At 41.5% G+C, this 17,059-nt stretch overlaps 1 protein-coding gene across 2 annotated transcripts in view; it reads right to left on the minus strand.

Annotated features, from left to right (window-relative positions):
* The window catches only part of TTC39C (tetratricopeptide repeat domain 39C), a 105,316-nt gene that overhangs the window by 43,207 nt on the left and 45,050 nt on the right, over positions 1 to 17,059 (minus strand). For both annotated transcript variants that reach the window (XR_015153800.1, XM_086372965.1), the window contains exons 2-6: positions 16,682 to 16,730; positions 13,277 to 13,405; positions 10,129 to 10,243; positions 7,475 to 7,829; positions 5,207 to 5,375 (exon numbers count right to left, since the gene is read on the minus strand). Coding sequence is in view for 1 of the 2 variants with exons in the window: in XM_086372965.1 (XP_086229091.1) it covers positions 5,207 to 5,375; positions 7,475 to 7,829; positions 10,129 to 10,243; positions 13,277 to 13,405; positions 16,682 to 16,730 (817 nt within the window). In the remaining variant the exon portion in view is untranslated. The remainder of the gene's footprint in view (positions 1 to 5,206; positions 5,376 to 7,474; positions 7,830 to 10,128; positions 10,244 to 13,276; positions 13,406 to 16,681; positions 16,731 to 17,059) is intronic.

Here is a 17,059-nt window from a genome sequence, read left to right on the forward strand (position 1 = left end):
GGATTCCTGCCTACAGTAGTTGATATAATGGTCATCTGAGTTAAATTCACCCATTCCAGTCCATTTTAGTTCACTGATTCCTAGAATGTCGACATTCACTCTTGCCATCTCCTGTTTGACCACTTCCAATTTGCCTTGATTCATGGACCTAACATTCCAGGTTCCTATGCAATATTGCTCTTTACAGCATTGGACCTTGCTTCTATCACCAGTCACATCCACAACTGGGTATTGTGTTTGCTTTGGCTCCATCCCTTCATTCTTTCTGGAGTTATTTCTCCACTGATCTCCTGTAGTATACTGGGCACCTACCAACCCGGGGAGTTCCCCTTTCAGTATCTTATCATTTTTGCCTTTTCATACTGTTCATGGGGTTCTCAAGGCAAGAAAACTAAAGTGATTTGCCATTCCCTTCTCCAGGGGACCACATTCTGTCAGATCTCTCCACCATGACTCTCCCATCCAGATGTTCAAGCTGGTTTTAGAAAAGGCAGAGGAACCAGAGATCAAATTGCCAACATCTGCTGGATCATGGAAAAAGCAAGAGAGTTCCAGAAAAACATCTATTTCTGCTTTATTGACCATGCCAAAGCCTTTGACTGTGTGGATTCACAATAAACTGTGGAAAATTCTGAAAGAGATGGGAATACCAGACCACCTGACCTGCCTCTTGAGAAACCTATATGCAGGTCAGGAAGCAACAGTTAGAACTGGACATGGAACAACAGACTGGTTCCAAATAGGAAAAGGAGTACATCAAGGCTTTATATTGTCACCCTGCTTATTTAACTTCTATGCAGAGTACATTATGAGAAACGCTGGACTGGAAGAAACACAAGTTGGAATCAAGACTGCCGGGAGAAATCTCAATAACCTCAGATATGCAGATGACACCACCCTTCTGGCAGAAAGTGAAGAGGAACTAAAAAGCCTCTTGATGAAAGTGAAAGTGGAGAGTGAAAAAGTTGGCTTTAATGCTCAACATTCAGAAAACAAATCTGGTCCCGTCACTTCATGTCAGATAGATGGGGAAACAGTGGAAACAGTGTTAGACTTTATTTTGGGGGGTCCAAAATCACTGCAGATGGTGATTGCAGCCATGAAATTAAAAGACGCATACTCCTTGGAAAGAAAGTTGTGACCAACCTAGATAGCATATTGAAAAGCAGAGATATTACTTTGCCAACAAAAGTCCATCTAGTCAAGGCTATGGTTTTTCCAGTGGTCATATGTGGATGTGAGAGTTGGACTGTGAAGAAACCTGAGCGCTGAAGAATTGATGCTTTTGAACTGTGATGTTGGAGAAGACTCTTGAGAGTCCCTTGGACTGCAAGGAGATCCAACCAGTCCATCCTAAAGGAGATCAGTCCTGGGTGTTCATTGGAGGAACTGATGCTAAAGCTGAAACTCCAATACTTTGGCCACCTCATGTGAAGAGTTGACTCATTGGAAAAGACCCTGATGCTAGGAGGGTTTGGGGGCAGGAGGAGAAGGGCACGACAGAGGATGAGATGGTTGGATGGCATCACTGACTCGATGGACATGAGTTTGAGTGAACTCCAGGAGTTGGTGATGGACAGGGAGGCCTGGCGTGCTGTGATTCATGGGGTCACAAAGAGTAGGACACGACTGAGCAACTGAACTGAATTGAACTGAAAATCACGCTAAATTGAGTTTTTTAGGGGAAAAGAAGTTATTAGGGATTTCCTTGGTGGTCCAGTGGTTAGGAACCCACCTTGCAATAGACAGGATGTGGGTTCAATCCCTGGTCAGGGAACTAAAATCCCACATGCCACGGAGCAACTAAGCTGACGCATACAACTACTGAACCCACGTGCTCTGGAGCCCATGAGCTGCAATGAAAGACGAAGCCACATGACTCAACGAAGATCCTGCTTCCTATGTGCCACAACTAAGACCTAAGGAAGCCAAATAAATATAAATAACTGTTTTCTAAAATAAAAGGTTTTTTTAATATAAAAAAAGTTACTAGTTTTAACTACAAGATAAGCATTGTTTTTTTAAATTAACTTATTTATTTTAATTGGAGGCTAATTACAATATTGTGGTGGGTTTTGCCGTACATTAACATGTGTCAGCCAGGGGTGTACATGTGTCCCACCATCCTAAACCCCCCTCCCACCTCCCTCCCCACCCTATCCCTCTGGGTTGTCCCAGAGCGCCAGCTGAGAAATTAATGAAAATGGGAAGAGTCAGTTCAGTCGCTCAGTCGTGTTCAACTCTTTGTGACCCCATGGACTGCAGCACGCCAGGCCTCCCTGTCCATCACCAACTCCTGGAGCTTACTCAAAATCAAAATCATGTCCATTGAGTCCGTGATACCATCCAACCATCTCATCCTCTGTCGTCCCCTTCTCCTCCCGCCTTCAATCCTTCCCAGCATCAGAGTCTTACAGAAAGTGTAATGAAACATAAATCCTGACTTTTGCATTTCTATTTAGCAGTTTCAAAACCCAGTTTAGAGCACTCATTGATCAAGGGAGAGAAGGAAGGGCATCCACTGACCAAGAGAGATCTAGACATGCCTAACGCCTGGCCTCGTTGCCGTGGTGCACACAACTGCAGGCTCTCACCCACACTGGGCAAGTGTCCTTTGAACACTAAACCTAGTATTGTCATGTTCAGAGTTATTGAGAAGGTCCATGTCAATTTCTTAAAGGAAAGGCATCATGCACCCAAGAAAGCATTTACCCTGTACCCAGCTTTCTTCATTTCAGAAATGGCCACTGAAGTAAGAAGGCTGAATCAATTAAAAATTTCCTTCTACAGGCTTATTTCCCCCTGCACAAACCCAAGGGAGTATGGGAACTTGAATAGCCTGGACATCCTTCCCCACTTATAGGGCCCTAACCCTGAGCTTGAAAGAACAATTCACTAACAGCAGACTGGATCACACAGGAGGCTGATCAAAAGTACATTTTTAAGAAAGCAAAAGAAGAGAATTGTCACTGAAGGCTCATGAGCCTGACTTGAAACAAAAATGGTGTCAAAGTAATGAGAAGAAAAATGACTTGGACATGGGTTTACATGAGTCTTATCCTGGGGAGCTTTCAGTGTTGTTTCAGTTGTAAATTATTAGTATAATCTTTAGAATATGATTCCATATATAAACGTAAGGTGTCCTTGGATTTAAGAAGACACTTCATGGAGGAGAGATATTATTGGGGAAGTAACATACACTCCACTGCCAACAAGAAATTAGTGAAAGAATCACTCCCTGTGCTTATGAAAACACTCCTAGGCAACCATATTCCCATCATGTGCGGGATTTTTTTGGGGGGAAGGGGGCTGACTTCTAGCATGGATTATGTTGTGGACACTTGGTTAACTGAGGGTAAAGGTTATTACACCTCATACGGATGCACTAGTGAGCTGCTAGTGAGCATGTGGGTGGAACATGTGGGTGGAACACTGTGTTAACAGTCACCTTCTTTCACTTGCGTGATTCAGTTCTTATAAAGATTTTCATTTTACCATAATTAAAGAAGATACATGTACCCCAATGTTCACTGCAGCACTATTTACAATAGCCAGGACATGGAAGCAACCTAGGTGTCCACTGACAGATGAATGGATAAAGAAGTTGTGATACATAAATACAATGGAATAGTACTCAGTCATAAAAAGGAATTCATGTGAGTCAGTTCTAGTGAGGTGGATGTTACACCAAGTGAAATCAGACAAGCAAATATCATATCAATTACATATATATGGAATCCAGAAAAATGATACCGATGAACCTATTTGCAGGGCAGGAATAGAGACTCGGACATAGAGAGCAGACTTATGGATGCAGTGCGGCAGAGAGAGACTTTGAGAGACTGGCACTGAAATACATACATTACCGTATGTAAAACAGAGAGCTAGTGGGAAGCTGGTATATGACACAAGGAGTTCAGCTTGGTGCTCTGTGATGACCTAGAGGGCTGGGATGTGGTGGGAGGTGGGAGGGAGGTTCAGGAGGGAGGAAACATGTGGATACCTATGGCTGATTCACGTTGTTGTATGGCAGAGACCAACACAGCACTGTACAGCAATTATCCTTCAGTTAAAAATAAATTCATTCTTAAAAAAGATTTTCATTTTTCTTCAGATCCCTGTGCCCTCAAGCAAGCTGACATTAAAAAAAGAGGTGCAGGTATTGGTAGGCAGGCACTGAGATGGTATAGTTCTTCCTGTAGAGTATTCTGTACAATTAGGTCCACATACTAATTGTATTCAGACATACTCAGTTATGTCTGACTCTTTGCAACCCCATGAACTGTAGCCCGCCAGGCTCCTCTGCCCATGTTCTCCAGTGGGTTGCCATTTCCTTCTCCAGCGGATCTTCCCAACCCAGAGACTGAACCTGTGTCTCTTACATCTCCTGCATTAGCAGGCAGATTCTTTATCACTGAGCCACCTAGGAAGCCACAAAAAAAAAAAAAAAAGGTGCAGAGAGAAGCAGAACCCCTCAAAAGCAAGGGTAGGTTGTGTTTCTGGAATGAGATAGCCTAGCCTTGCTCGCTGGGTGAGCTCCGAGGTCACGTGAAGCCTGTTCAGACCCCTGTTGACCTTCCCTGTAAAATGCGGGGGATCATTCTCTCCGTCGTGGGCTTGTTCTGAGGATTAAATGGGATGGTGTGTGTGAAAGCCCCTGGCATGGGACCTAGCCACATGAAGAGCATGAAAAAGTAATACGGGCTACTACTGTTTCAGAGTCTTTGCTGTCCTTGACATTTCAGGCAATAACATGAGCATGAATCAACTGTCAGCCGGGACGAACATTTGGAAATAGATTATCGGTAACTCCAGAGAAGGAAAAAAATCATATTGGGTTGGTCAAAAAGCTTGTTCGGGTTTTTCACATTACATCTTCTGGGAAAACCCGAACAAATGTTTTAGCCAACCTCGTATTTTAACTAAGACATTCGCAAGGGCTCCCGTGTCTTCAACTCAGGGCACAGCATCTTGTCTCACCTCTGAGGGACCCCGACCCTGCTTCACCCATAGCTGTGAACAGAAGGTAACTGAATAAACACTCCGGGTTCCTTGAAGAGGCTCCCACAGCAATGACGAATGCAAGGCACAGAATGTCAGCCCTGTGACATTCGGGCTCCTTATGAGCTAGCCCCTTCCAAATGAGAATTACAGATTCAAGCAACAGAGGCTTTATTTTTAAAAAAAGCTGGAGAAGGCACAGTACCTCTAGTCGTTGTATGCGTCCCTTGAAAAACATAAAGAGGGAAGAGTTTGGATAAGCAGCTTCTTTTTTGAGGAGAATTTCCTTCGCTTCATCCAGGCCGGCTTTGTTATCACTTCCATCCAAGGCAAAAAATGGGCGGACCACGGTATGATACCAGAGCAGCGCTAATCTGAAGAGGAGGGACAGAACCCGTGAGAGAGGCGGACTTTGCTGACAGTGTTTCCAATCTTGAAAATAATCAGCCTGTGCTCCTCCCATACACACTCCTTCCAGAAAACTCGCTAGGCAGTCCCTGAGTGAGTAAAAATCTGTATCTTTCCCCGTGTTATTTTGATTCATATTTGGAAAACCACCACTTTTGAGCACAATGTATAAATCAGCATACTCCCACCAGGGGAGAGAAAAAGGTGCCAGAAGAATGCAGTTCTTCTGAGGCTTCTAGATGGATTGCTGAAGGCATCATTAACGTAAATCTCTGAATCCTACTCCGTACTCATCAATGCATAAATTAGAAATGGTGACTGGTCATCATGAATTTACTGTCCCCTTATAATTACTTTCCACGTTACTTTTTACAAAAGGAAAGCATTTGTTCTCTCTTGTGTTCACAAAAGTTAGACTGTAAGTAAGCCTCACGCCCTGAATTTAAATACAGGGACCATAAGCAAAATTACACAAAATTAAGTAAAAATAAGTGACAGGAACAGAAGAAAGGCCCTTTCTCTAGCTTTTGAAAACCACACAAATAAGTTACTTAAAATTCTCTCACTTCAAACTCGTCCCTTTCAAGAAAAAGGCCATGTTAAACTAGGTAAACAAAATAGAGTCACTGGGATCGGCTTTAAAAGACAAAAACCGTGTAACCAACACAACAAATATTTTTATGTAAATATATGCTTCCAATGTGCATAAATTTGATCCTTTTCTGGAGATCAGACTAATTTACATTATTTTTAATTCAATTCATTCCTTTCTCAGAAAATGTTATTAAAAAAAGACATTATCACAAGTTATAAACCTGCTAAGTCAAATTAACGAAGGACCACTGTTAGTATAATATAATGAGTTTGGGAAGGCATGAATATTTTTACAATGAAAAATTAATGACCTTTCTATAGTCACTACCAAACAATTAGGAGTTAACATCCAAATTCCTCAATACTGACATAAGCAGAAACCCAGCTCACTAAGGTTCTCTGTGATATCAACATCTTTTGGAAAAATTATGATAAGTGGTGCAATATCAAAGCACAAACAGTATTTCATAAAATTACTCAAATTGCAAATAGTAGTACATATTTTAGTTCAGTTCAGTCACGCAGTCATGTCCAACTCTCTGTGACCCCATGGACTGCAGCACACCAGGATTCCCTGTCCATCACCAACTCCCGAAGCTTACTCAAACTCATGTCCATAGAGTCAGTGACATTTACCAGATTTGGGGGGGAAAAAAAAAATCGCACCATTTTTAATTGATGATGAAATGGATAAATCCTTGCTCTGGATGGTTATATCAGCTTCTTCACATTTTTCTGTTTAAGTAATTATCATTTAAGTCTGAACAATATAATATAACTCAATTTAGTTGAACAGCACAGGCTGTCCAGGCCACAGTAAGAGACCAACGGACCAACTAGAGTCATCAAGAAAAATTATCCAACATGAGGATATAAGAAGAGAGATTTCAGAATCACAGAACAGCCTTATGAAATTTATATCCTCTGAAGTCCAAAATCAGGATTATGAATCTCAGTGACTGGTCAGGGTTACTGCTTTTAAATGCTTATAAATCATGATTATTTTGCCTGTTTAAAATACAAGACTCATCAAAAAAAAAAATTTTTTTTTAAAGAAAATGGTGAAGAAGAGGGACTTTCCACAAAAATTAAAAAATGAGTAAATAAAAATCAAATACAGGACTCATGAGACTTAAGAACAGTGCTCTGTTCTTCAAAAGAAAGTTAGTCACTCACTCGTGTCTGACTCTTTGCGACCCCATGGACTGTAGCCCGCCAGGCTCCTCTGTCCATGGAATTCTCCAGGCAAGAATAGTGGAGTGGGCTGCCATTTCCTTCTCCCTGTTTCCCAACGTTAACTCCTAAACATCACCAAAACACGGTCCTTGGCATCCATTGAAACATAAAAGGCATGGCAATGGTCAACCAACCAAGCATTGATTTTACCTGCAGTTTCCTATAAAGGTTTTGATTGTCGCTTACGTACTTTCAACTACATTATCTACCAAAGCATTGCAATATAGCTACTCACGTAGCTAAAGGGGCCTTCATGTCCTTACTTTCGCTTGCATACATCAGTGAAGAAAGCCCCTGCAGGCGGTCTCCAGGAAAACCCAGCAGGTTGATGATTTTGAGCAGGTTTGGGGGCACCATGGATATGCAAAGGTGAAAAAGGCCGTATCCAAAGCTCACAGCACCTTTCAGTCTGTTCAGAGACTCCTCAGACACCCCTTCAGCCACAATGTGGTTATCATTTGCAGCGTCAGAAGTCAAACGTTCCTCTCTTAGCTTCTTCTGATACAGCTCCTGAAGGGCGTTGATGTCCAGATAGCATTTATTGTAAATCTTCCAGGCTTTCCTAAGGATCCACCCACCTTTTATATATGCTATAAAGATAAGGGGAGAAAAACATGAAAAAAATAAGCATTCGAAATAGTTTTCCTACACTAATAATAAAGATATTGAAGAATGACTTGAAAAAAAAACAATACAAACTATTATCTACCATGACAACTTGTTTTTCTTCACATGGCTTAAATTCCTTATTTGAGGCCTGTTTTGGGGCTCCCTGGGTAGCTCAGATGGTACAGAATTTGCCTGCAATGCAGGAGACCCTGGTTCAATCCCTGGGTCAGGAAGATCCCTAGAGAAGGGAATGGCTACCCACTCCAATATTCTTGCCTGGAGAATTCCATGGACAGAGGAGCCTAGTGACTATTGTCCATGGGGTCGCACAGAGTCAGACACGACTGAGTGACTAACACTTTCACTTTACTAGCTGGATGGCAAGAACCATGTATTATTTTGTTCATTAAATAGAGTCAATCACGCAGTAGTGAGGGTGTAGCATCTTTGCTGTTTTTCAGTTGCTCAGTCGTGTCTGTCTCTGCGACCCCATTGACTGCAGCACCCCAAGCTTCCCTGTCCTTCACTATCTCTTGGACTTTACTCAAACTCATGTCCATTGAATCAGTGATGCTATGTAAACATCTCATCCTCTGCTGACCCCTTCTCCTTTTGCCTTCATTCTTTCCCAGTATCAGGGTCTTTTCCAATTAGCATCTATTATCAGCTGAACGAATAAATGCAAGCATCATCTGAATCCAACTTATCCCACGTGTAGTGTCAAATCCTCTACCGCATTCCTGAACTACCACTGGCAGTCTCTATGACACCACTGGAGTGCTCTTGGCTAAACCCTATTACACTTGTACTTCAGACACTTGGCTGTTCTGCAGCATCATCTCCAAGTAACAGTGCAGATTCCTTCCTCGGGTGGCATGGAAGAGCCTGTCCCCCTCCCCAGCCTCCCTACCACAAATGGTAAGCTGGTGAGTCCTGAGGAAACTCAGGAAGAAAAGAATACCTGCCCTCTAGCAGTCATCAGACGGCAGCCACTCACTACAGTGAGCCCTGAGGAAGCTCAGGAGGTGAAAACAGGATACTGGCCCCAGACAGCCGAGGTGCACATCAACAGAATGATTTCAGTGAGCCTAGACCCTTGCATCTTCTCATATATAGAAAAGCGTTAAATCCCTTAAGTTGGGTTATCTGGTTTCCTTTAATCAACAATCATTTTTTGATGTTCAGACTACCTGCTCTTTGTTGCAAAACTTCTGTATAACCTGGCTCCTCCTTCAACTCCTTGGAGCAGTTTTCTCAGAATTACTTGAGACACTGTCTCCTCGGCTTGAAGGCCTAAAAATTCCTACTGAATAAAAGAGCTGTCAACTTTTAGGTTCTGAATATTTTTTTAAGCCCACAAAGGTCTAGAAAGTCCACATTTAGGAGGTCACAATAAAAGTTAAATCCTACTTTTTACTTGAGCCAAAGAGAAACAAATCATCTTCAAGCATGAGATGGAGACAGAGAAGAAAGAAAAGGAAATTGGCTGTCAGTAGTCCAGATCAAGAAAAGTGCATGTCATGACTTAGCAGCAACAAACCCTTCTTCACTTCAGTTGGAAGAAAATGCTTTTCTCATTGTGATTTATAGTTGATTTCCTTATTGAACACTCATTTTTTTCAAGTAGACCCTAGCTACCAAAGGGGCAGATATCTGCCATCAGCAGCACAGATATAAAACCACATAAGAGGAAGAAGTAGTATCAAAGTTAATCTTCCAGTGAACTCTTGAGAGTCTCCACTCCAATCTACACCACTCAAGGTATCAAAGCTACAAAATCCTTGTACAAAATTTGTCTTGGGCAAACTAAACAAGAATCAGTTTATACTCCTCAGTAAGGGCTGTTACAATGTTAGTCATTCAGGTATGTTAGGAAATCTTTAGCACACACTCAGGCTTTCAATAACAATTTTCTGAGAAACAAACTGGTTATATTTCACTTTAAATGGCAATTATCGCAGCTTGATTCCCACCCACACACCAAAAAAACCTATCAATTTATTACTCTATCTAAGGCACAGGTAATATCTCTAAGTATGACAGACTATCTGCAGACAAGAGGATGAAAAAGATTTTGGAACTAAAACTATTCCACTAAATACACATTAAGCACTCATGGTATCAATTTCTCAATAAATCAAAATCATGCCCCAAACAGGTGCCACATGTTTTCAAAGACTGAAATACAAGGTGTTCTAAAAAAAAAAAAAAAAAGTGTGGGGTATTACCAATTGTGTCCACTAAATATCAAAAACTGTTAAAAACAATGCTTTAGCATACCTGACAACTCTTGCTTTACAAACGAGAGCACAGCCAGGTAAACTTGACAGTCAGCTATGATTATCTGCCTCTGAAGCCGATCAACCATAGAGGGGGTAGATTTTCGGACATCAACCTGTTTGGTGGGAAGAAAGTACACACGGATAAATCACACCTGAGAACAACAACACTCTTTCCAAAAAACTATTATTTTACTGGGCAGAATAACTTCACATAGGAAGTATAGAACAGTAGTCACTAAAATCCAAGACCAAATTTACACTACACCCTGAGCCTGGGACTTCTAGCTTCCTCCATTAAGTCTAGCTTTATTTTGTTATGAACACAATGCTGTAACTCAAAGAGCCTTGTAACTCAAAGACAAATATTCTCAATAATAGAAACACTTCATTGGAAATATGAAAGCCCACACAAAACTTTAGAGTTTTACCTTTTTCAAAACAATGTAAGTTAAAAATTTATTACATTATATAAGTTGTATAAGTTAAAAACCTAGACAGTTTATTAACAAGCAGAGACATCACTTTGCTGACAAAAGGTCCCTCTAGCCAAAGCTATGGTTTTTCCAGGAGTCATATACAGATGTGAAAGCTGGACCATAACGAAGGCTTAGTGCCTAAGAATTGATGCTTTTGAACTTCGGTGTTGGAGAAGACTCTTGACAGTCCCTTGGACTGCAAGGAGATTCGACCAGTCCGTCCTAAAGGAGATCAGTCCTGGGTGTTCGTTGGAAGGACTGAGGCTGAAGCCGAGGTTCCAATACTTTAGCTACCTAATGCAGAGAGCCAACTGACTGGAAAAGACTCTAATGCTGGGAAAGGTTGAAGGCAACAAGAAAAAGGTGCAGCAGAGGATGAGATGGTTAGATAACATCACCAACTCAAATGACTCGAATTTGAGTAAACTCCCAGAGATAGCGGAAGACGGAGGAGCCTGGCGTGCTACAGTCCACGGGCTCACAAAGAGTTGTGCATGACTTAGCAACTGAACAACAGGAAGAAAAGCAACAAAGTTATTTATCCAAAAAAAAAAAAATTACTAAAGGTATAAAACACCACCCCAGGTAAACAATGTGAAAAGCCACCTTACAGTCATCTGCCTTCAGGAAGGACCCATATTAGAGTTCATTCCTTTGGTGCATTCATCTGAGATGTGAGGGTTGGAACCTGATTATGACGTTAGTTGAGGAGAAACACCCTCAATTAACAATTAGCTTTGAATGAATCACAAACTGAACTTGAAATTTTAGTCAATACCCTCTAAAGGTGACTACCTAAAGCCCTATTTTGTAGTAAGATTTTGGTTTTATGAATGCTAAATGAAGAAAATTCACTCTGAAATAGAACAGTGCCTTCTTAACATAAGGTAAACCTGAACAGAACAGGTTAAATAGTTTTCACATGCTTTCATGATGATATCAGAAATGAGAGGCTTTTTGCAAACATGACAAAAGTATGCAGAGTATATGTGACAAAGTAGCTGGCTTCTTTTTTTTCTAGATTAGCAGAATTCACCCATGGTCCCTGTTATTCCCGGTCCTACTTCTAGCACCTGTTACTTTGTTTGCTCAAGAAAACGTCAATCTATTGATGCCTCTGTTTTCTTTGCTTATAATAACATCTACTCTGCAGGGCTGTTGGAAAGGCTAATGAGATACTCTGCATGTGATAATGCTTTTTAAATTGCAAGGACCCATTATTAATGTTGATTATTAACTATGTGCTGGGCATGGTACTAGATGCTGAGGACAGACACGTAAATAAGTTTACAGTCTAATGAAGGCACGCTGATGACCATATAATGGAGTAAATGCGCTGAAGGATGAAGTACAGGGAACTATGGGACCCTGTAGGAGACACACTAACAGGACCTGGGGACTAAATATATGAGTCTTTGGAGAAAATGACATGGAGGAAGAACTAAAGAACAGACAGGAACCAGGTCAAGAGGGATACACATATTCTATGGAGAGGAAAAGTCAATGCCAAGTCAGTCACGTTACGAAGTCTGGGTTTTAGTGTGATGGCAGTGGTCGCAGGGAGGGGGCGGGGACAGTGAAATCAGCAACATGTAATTTGCATCTCAGTGACTGCACTTTGGAGAACAAATCAGAGAACAGCGAGACTGGAGGCAGAAACGCCAGTGAGGGTTGTCTTAGGCAAGTGGAGACAGTGGCCGGCCTAGGAAACTGGCAAGGGAAGGAGATGAACTCAGGACGTATTCAAGAGACAGGCAAGGAGACTTGGTCACTGACTGATACAGGGTTTGGAGAGACAGGAATCGAGAACTCTGGCCCTTCTGCAGACTCAGGGGATGGTACTCTGGGCCCATCTGCGGCTTCCTCATGGGAGACCCCATAAGCCAGAGCAGAGGTGAAGCCACCTGGAGCAACATAAAGGAGCAGAAAAGACAAGCGGCTTTTGCTGTCTGAAACTAACAGACTGGTTTGTCAGCTAACCATGTGGCATGTGTGAGACCCCTGGGTGCTCCAGAAACATCAGGGGTAGGAGGACACCTCTCTAAAGTCTAGTGCTTTTGCACTGAAAATTGAAAGGAAAAAAAAAAAAATCAGAAGAGTGGATTATGATGTCATTGTGACTATTTTATTACCCAAGACCGGGAAGGCCTGGGGAAAAGGAGGTAATAGCTAAATTCCTGAATTATGCCAAAGTGCAAAATATGAAATACATATATGAAAGCCTCATGACAATCGTCCTTGCCACACAGCCGACTGTGGAAGAAGATAATGTTAAAATACCAAGAGGACATGCACTGAAAAGTTCTAATGGCTAAGGGGGATTCTACTGACTTAAGAAACATGCTTTAGGAACTTCCCTGGTGGTCCGGTGGTTGGGGCTTCACCTTCCAACGCAGGGGCTGTGGGTTCGATCCCTGGTTGGAGAGCTAGGATCCCACATGCCTTGGGGCCAAGAAACCAAAGCATAAAGCCGAGGCAGTGTTGTGGCAGATTCAATAAAGACTTTTTAAATGGTCCACATTAAAAAAAAAAAGGAATATGCTTTACATAATCAAAAGCTGTAAGACTCATTCAGTGCTTCAGTCATATTCTAACCACCAAAAACCAAGTAAATGAAGAATGTTCTAAGTAAGAGGCACATAGTTCATAACCTAAAGACATAGTACTTACATTCTTCTTAATTTTATTCTTGATTGTTTCAATTACTCCAGCCTCTTCACTTTCACACAGCTTTTCTGTAGTTTTTAAGTCATCACACGCCAACTGCATTTTTTCTTCCTCAAATGTCATCATGGCATTCTTCCAAAGAAAGAAATAAGGAAAGAATGAATGAATCGTAAGTGTCTGAAAATTTAGGCCAATTTATCACAATACAACTCCAAACTAGGAGGGAGGGGGGAAAGCCATCTAAATGACTTACTCCTAGTAAAAGAATCAGAATGCTACCACATACACTATTCATTGAAAAAAATATAATCTCAATATGAAACAAGAACATATCTCCATTACACCGGCATGAAAAAATACATGCTTAACACATCCTTGCAATTACTGTTCTACAAGTTTTTGTTATTAAACACAGTAACAAAAACATTACTGTATACAATTTCTGATTGGCCCACTTAATAATTCAGCTTCTAGAATAGAGACTTTCTACCCATGCATGGGATCCCTGGGTCCATCAAGCACAGCACAAAACGCTAATGAAACATCAGCCAGCAGGTACTCTTTGAAAACTATCGGTCTTTTCAGGGACAGCAATTCCAATGGATTCATTTATAAAGAACTCATTTCTTATTGTTCCCAGTGAAAAATTCCCACAGACAGCTTGTTTCCGAGCACCCAATCCTGGTAGACTTTTTCAGGCCACATTGGGATAGAAATGATCACTTCTTTGCTGAAAACCTGCTACTTTCCCCCAGAAGAATTGAGATTTCTGAGATGAATGGGCTACAGGGGCAGAGACAGGACACCGGGTTCTTGGAAGGACTTGAACTCACTGTGACTAGTTCTCCACCTCCATCCCATGCAACCTGCCCACTCTGGTATCCTAGGCCTTCTCTGTATGACTCTAGACTACTTTTCCATTCCAGCCAGACACTAGCCACCTTTGCCCAAGCCTCCCTCCCTGCTACAGGCTCCCTCCCCCACCCACCTCCTCCCACCCAGCAAGCCTTCTGTCATGTCTCCCTAGCATCCTTCCTTGCTACATGGGTGGGTACCATTTATGACCCCTACCCAGTACCACTTTCCTTAAGATCTGAAACTATGTTGCAAACAGTAGGCCTTAAGAATTGTTAAAAAGATTTATTGTATTAGCTGATAATAAGAATAAAGAAGCCCGAATGAAAACTCATGTCACCAGAAGCTGGTCTGGTGCCTGTCACTGGTGCTGCAAGGCTGCAGACAACACGCCCCTTTGGTGAGCTTTTTCTGTCTGGAATCTAAATGCCTTCTCCATTTTACCTCTCTCAGTCTCTACTCAAGATTTTTTTTTTTTTTTTTTTTTGCAGTTATATACAGGATGCTGCTGCTGCTGCTGCTAAGTCGCTTCAGTCGTGTCTGATTCTGTGCGACCCCAGAGATGGCAACCCACCAGGCTCTGCCATCCCTGGGATTCTCCAGGCAAGAACACTGGAGTGGGTTGCCATTTCCTTCTCCAGTGCATGAAAGTGAAAAGTGAAAGTGAAGTCGCTCAGTCGTGTCTGACTCTAGCGATCCCATGGACTGCAGCCTACCAGGCTCCTCCGTCCATGGGATTTTCCAGGCAAAAGTACTGGAGTGCGGTGCCATTGCCTTCTCCTATATACAGGATACTTTTCTTAAAATTATGTTTGAAAGTAGTTTGTATAAGTATTTCTGAAAAATAAAAGCAGTCAATTTTCTGCATTGCCCAATTTACTTTAAAACCTAACTGCAACCTATTACCTCAATTCCTAAATACTAACAACATTCAAAACCACAGTAGAAACTGAGAAACTTTAAGTCTGCTAAATTAACTTGTCTTCAGTCCACATTTATTCAATAGTTTTAAACTTTTGATAAATAATAATAAACCTTTGATAAACCTAATAAAAGTTTACTTTCAAACTTTTATTATCCAAAGTCTGACTATTTTCTTTTCAACTCTAATGCATTTTTAATTTTTGGAAAGTGTCTCAGTCCTGTACGACTCTTTGTGACCCCATGAACTGTAGCCTGACAGGCTCCTCCATCCGTGGGATTTTTCAGGCTAGAATACTGGAGTGGGTAGCCGTTCCCTTCTCCAGGGGATCTTCCCAACTCAGGGACTGAACCCAGGTCTCCTGCATTGCAGGTGGACTCTTTACCAGCTGAGCCACCAGGGAAGCCCTCCGATCTTTCAATTACATTTTTATTTTAAAAACGATTTTGCTTGGAAAAAATATAATACTCTAGAAAATCTCTAGAAAATATAAGCATTTAATTTTTTAAATTAAGGAAGGATAGAACTGGACATGGAACTGGACATAACTGGTTCCAAATCGGGAAAGGAGTACGTCAAGACTGTATATTGTCACCCTGCTTATTTAACTTATATGCAGAGTACATCATGCAAAATGCTGGGCTGGAAGAAGCACAAGCTGGAATCAAGATTGGCGGGAGAAATATCAGTAACCTCAGATATGCAGATGACACCACCCTTTTGGCAGAAAGTGAAGAGGAACTAAAAAGCCTCTTGATGAAAGTGAAAGAGAGAGTGAAAAATTTTGCTTAAAGCTCAACATTCAGAAAACTAAGATCATGGCATCTGGTCCCATCACTTCATGGGAAATAGATATAGAAACAGTGGAAACAGTGGCAGACTTTATTTTTTTCGGCTCCAAAATCACTGCAGATGGTGATTGCAGCCATGAAACTAAAAGATGCTTACTCCTTGGAAGAAAAGTTATGACCAACCTAGATAGCATATTCAAAAGCAGAGACGTTACTTTGCCAACAAAGGTCCATCTAGTCAAGGCTATGGTTTTTCCAGTAGTCATGTATGGATGTGAGAGTTGGACTGTGAAGAAGGCTGAGCGCCGAAGAATTGATGCTTTTGAACTGTGGTGTTGGAGAAGACTCTTGAGAGTGCCTTGGACTGCAAGGAAATCCAACCAGTCTATTCTAAACGAGATCAGTCCTGGGTGTTCTTTGGAGGGAATGATGCTAAAGCTGAAACTCCAGTACTTTGGCCACCTCATATGAAGGTTGACTGATTGGAAAAGACTCTGATGCTGGGAGGGATTGGGGGCAGGAGAAGGGGACGACAGAGGATGAGATGGCTGGATGGCATCACCAACTCGATGGGCGTGAGTTTGAGTGAACTCTTCGAGTTGGTGATGGACAGGGAGGCCTGGAGTGCTGCGATTCATGGGGTCACAAAGAGTTGGACACAACTAAGCGACTGAACTGAACTGATCTCATACGTGTTGGTGTATAGACAAAAGTTATATTCCAGTTTTAAACTGCAAAAGATTTTCCACAAGAGTGTATCTATATAGCCAGTAACCATTAAAAGACAGACATTATGTGTTTGCTTCCTTCCCACCACAACCTCTTCCCACATCAACTTACCAAAAAACTGACAAAGCTGGCTCCAAAACTCATTAACGGGCTATGATTTCTGTTAAGAAAACAAAGTAAAATTAAAATTACTTTCTTGTAAAAATTTTAAAAACATTTGATATACCAGGATCACTGCAGACTCCTAATAATTATTTAATGTAAGTTGTTAAGGTCTTCAAGTCGATTTAATTACCCCAAGAGTAAAGTTAAAAAGGCACGGAAGTTCACAGATCTATCAGGACAGAACCTCCCCCTCACCTGACTCTTCAAAGCAAGGAGAACAAGGTCATATTATAATAGATGTTGCTTTAGTAAATCAATCTGATATCTGGAAAAACGTGGCCAAAGGAAGATTATTAACATTATTATTTTTTTAATTTCCATATA

This window comes from Bos grunniens, chromosome 24 (genome assembly GCF_055505025.1).
Source record: "Bos grunniens cultivar Pamir isolate PY7600 chromosome 24, Bosgru_T2T1.0, whole genome shotgun sequence".
In the NCBI taxonomy this organism is placed as follows: Eukaryota; Metazoa; Chordata; class Mammalia; order Artiodactyla; family Bovidae; genus Bos; species Bos grunniens.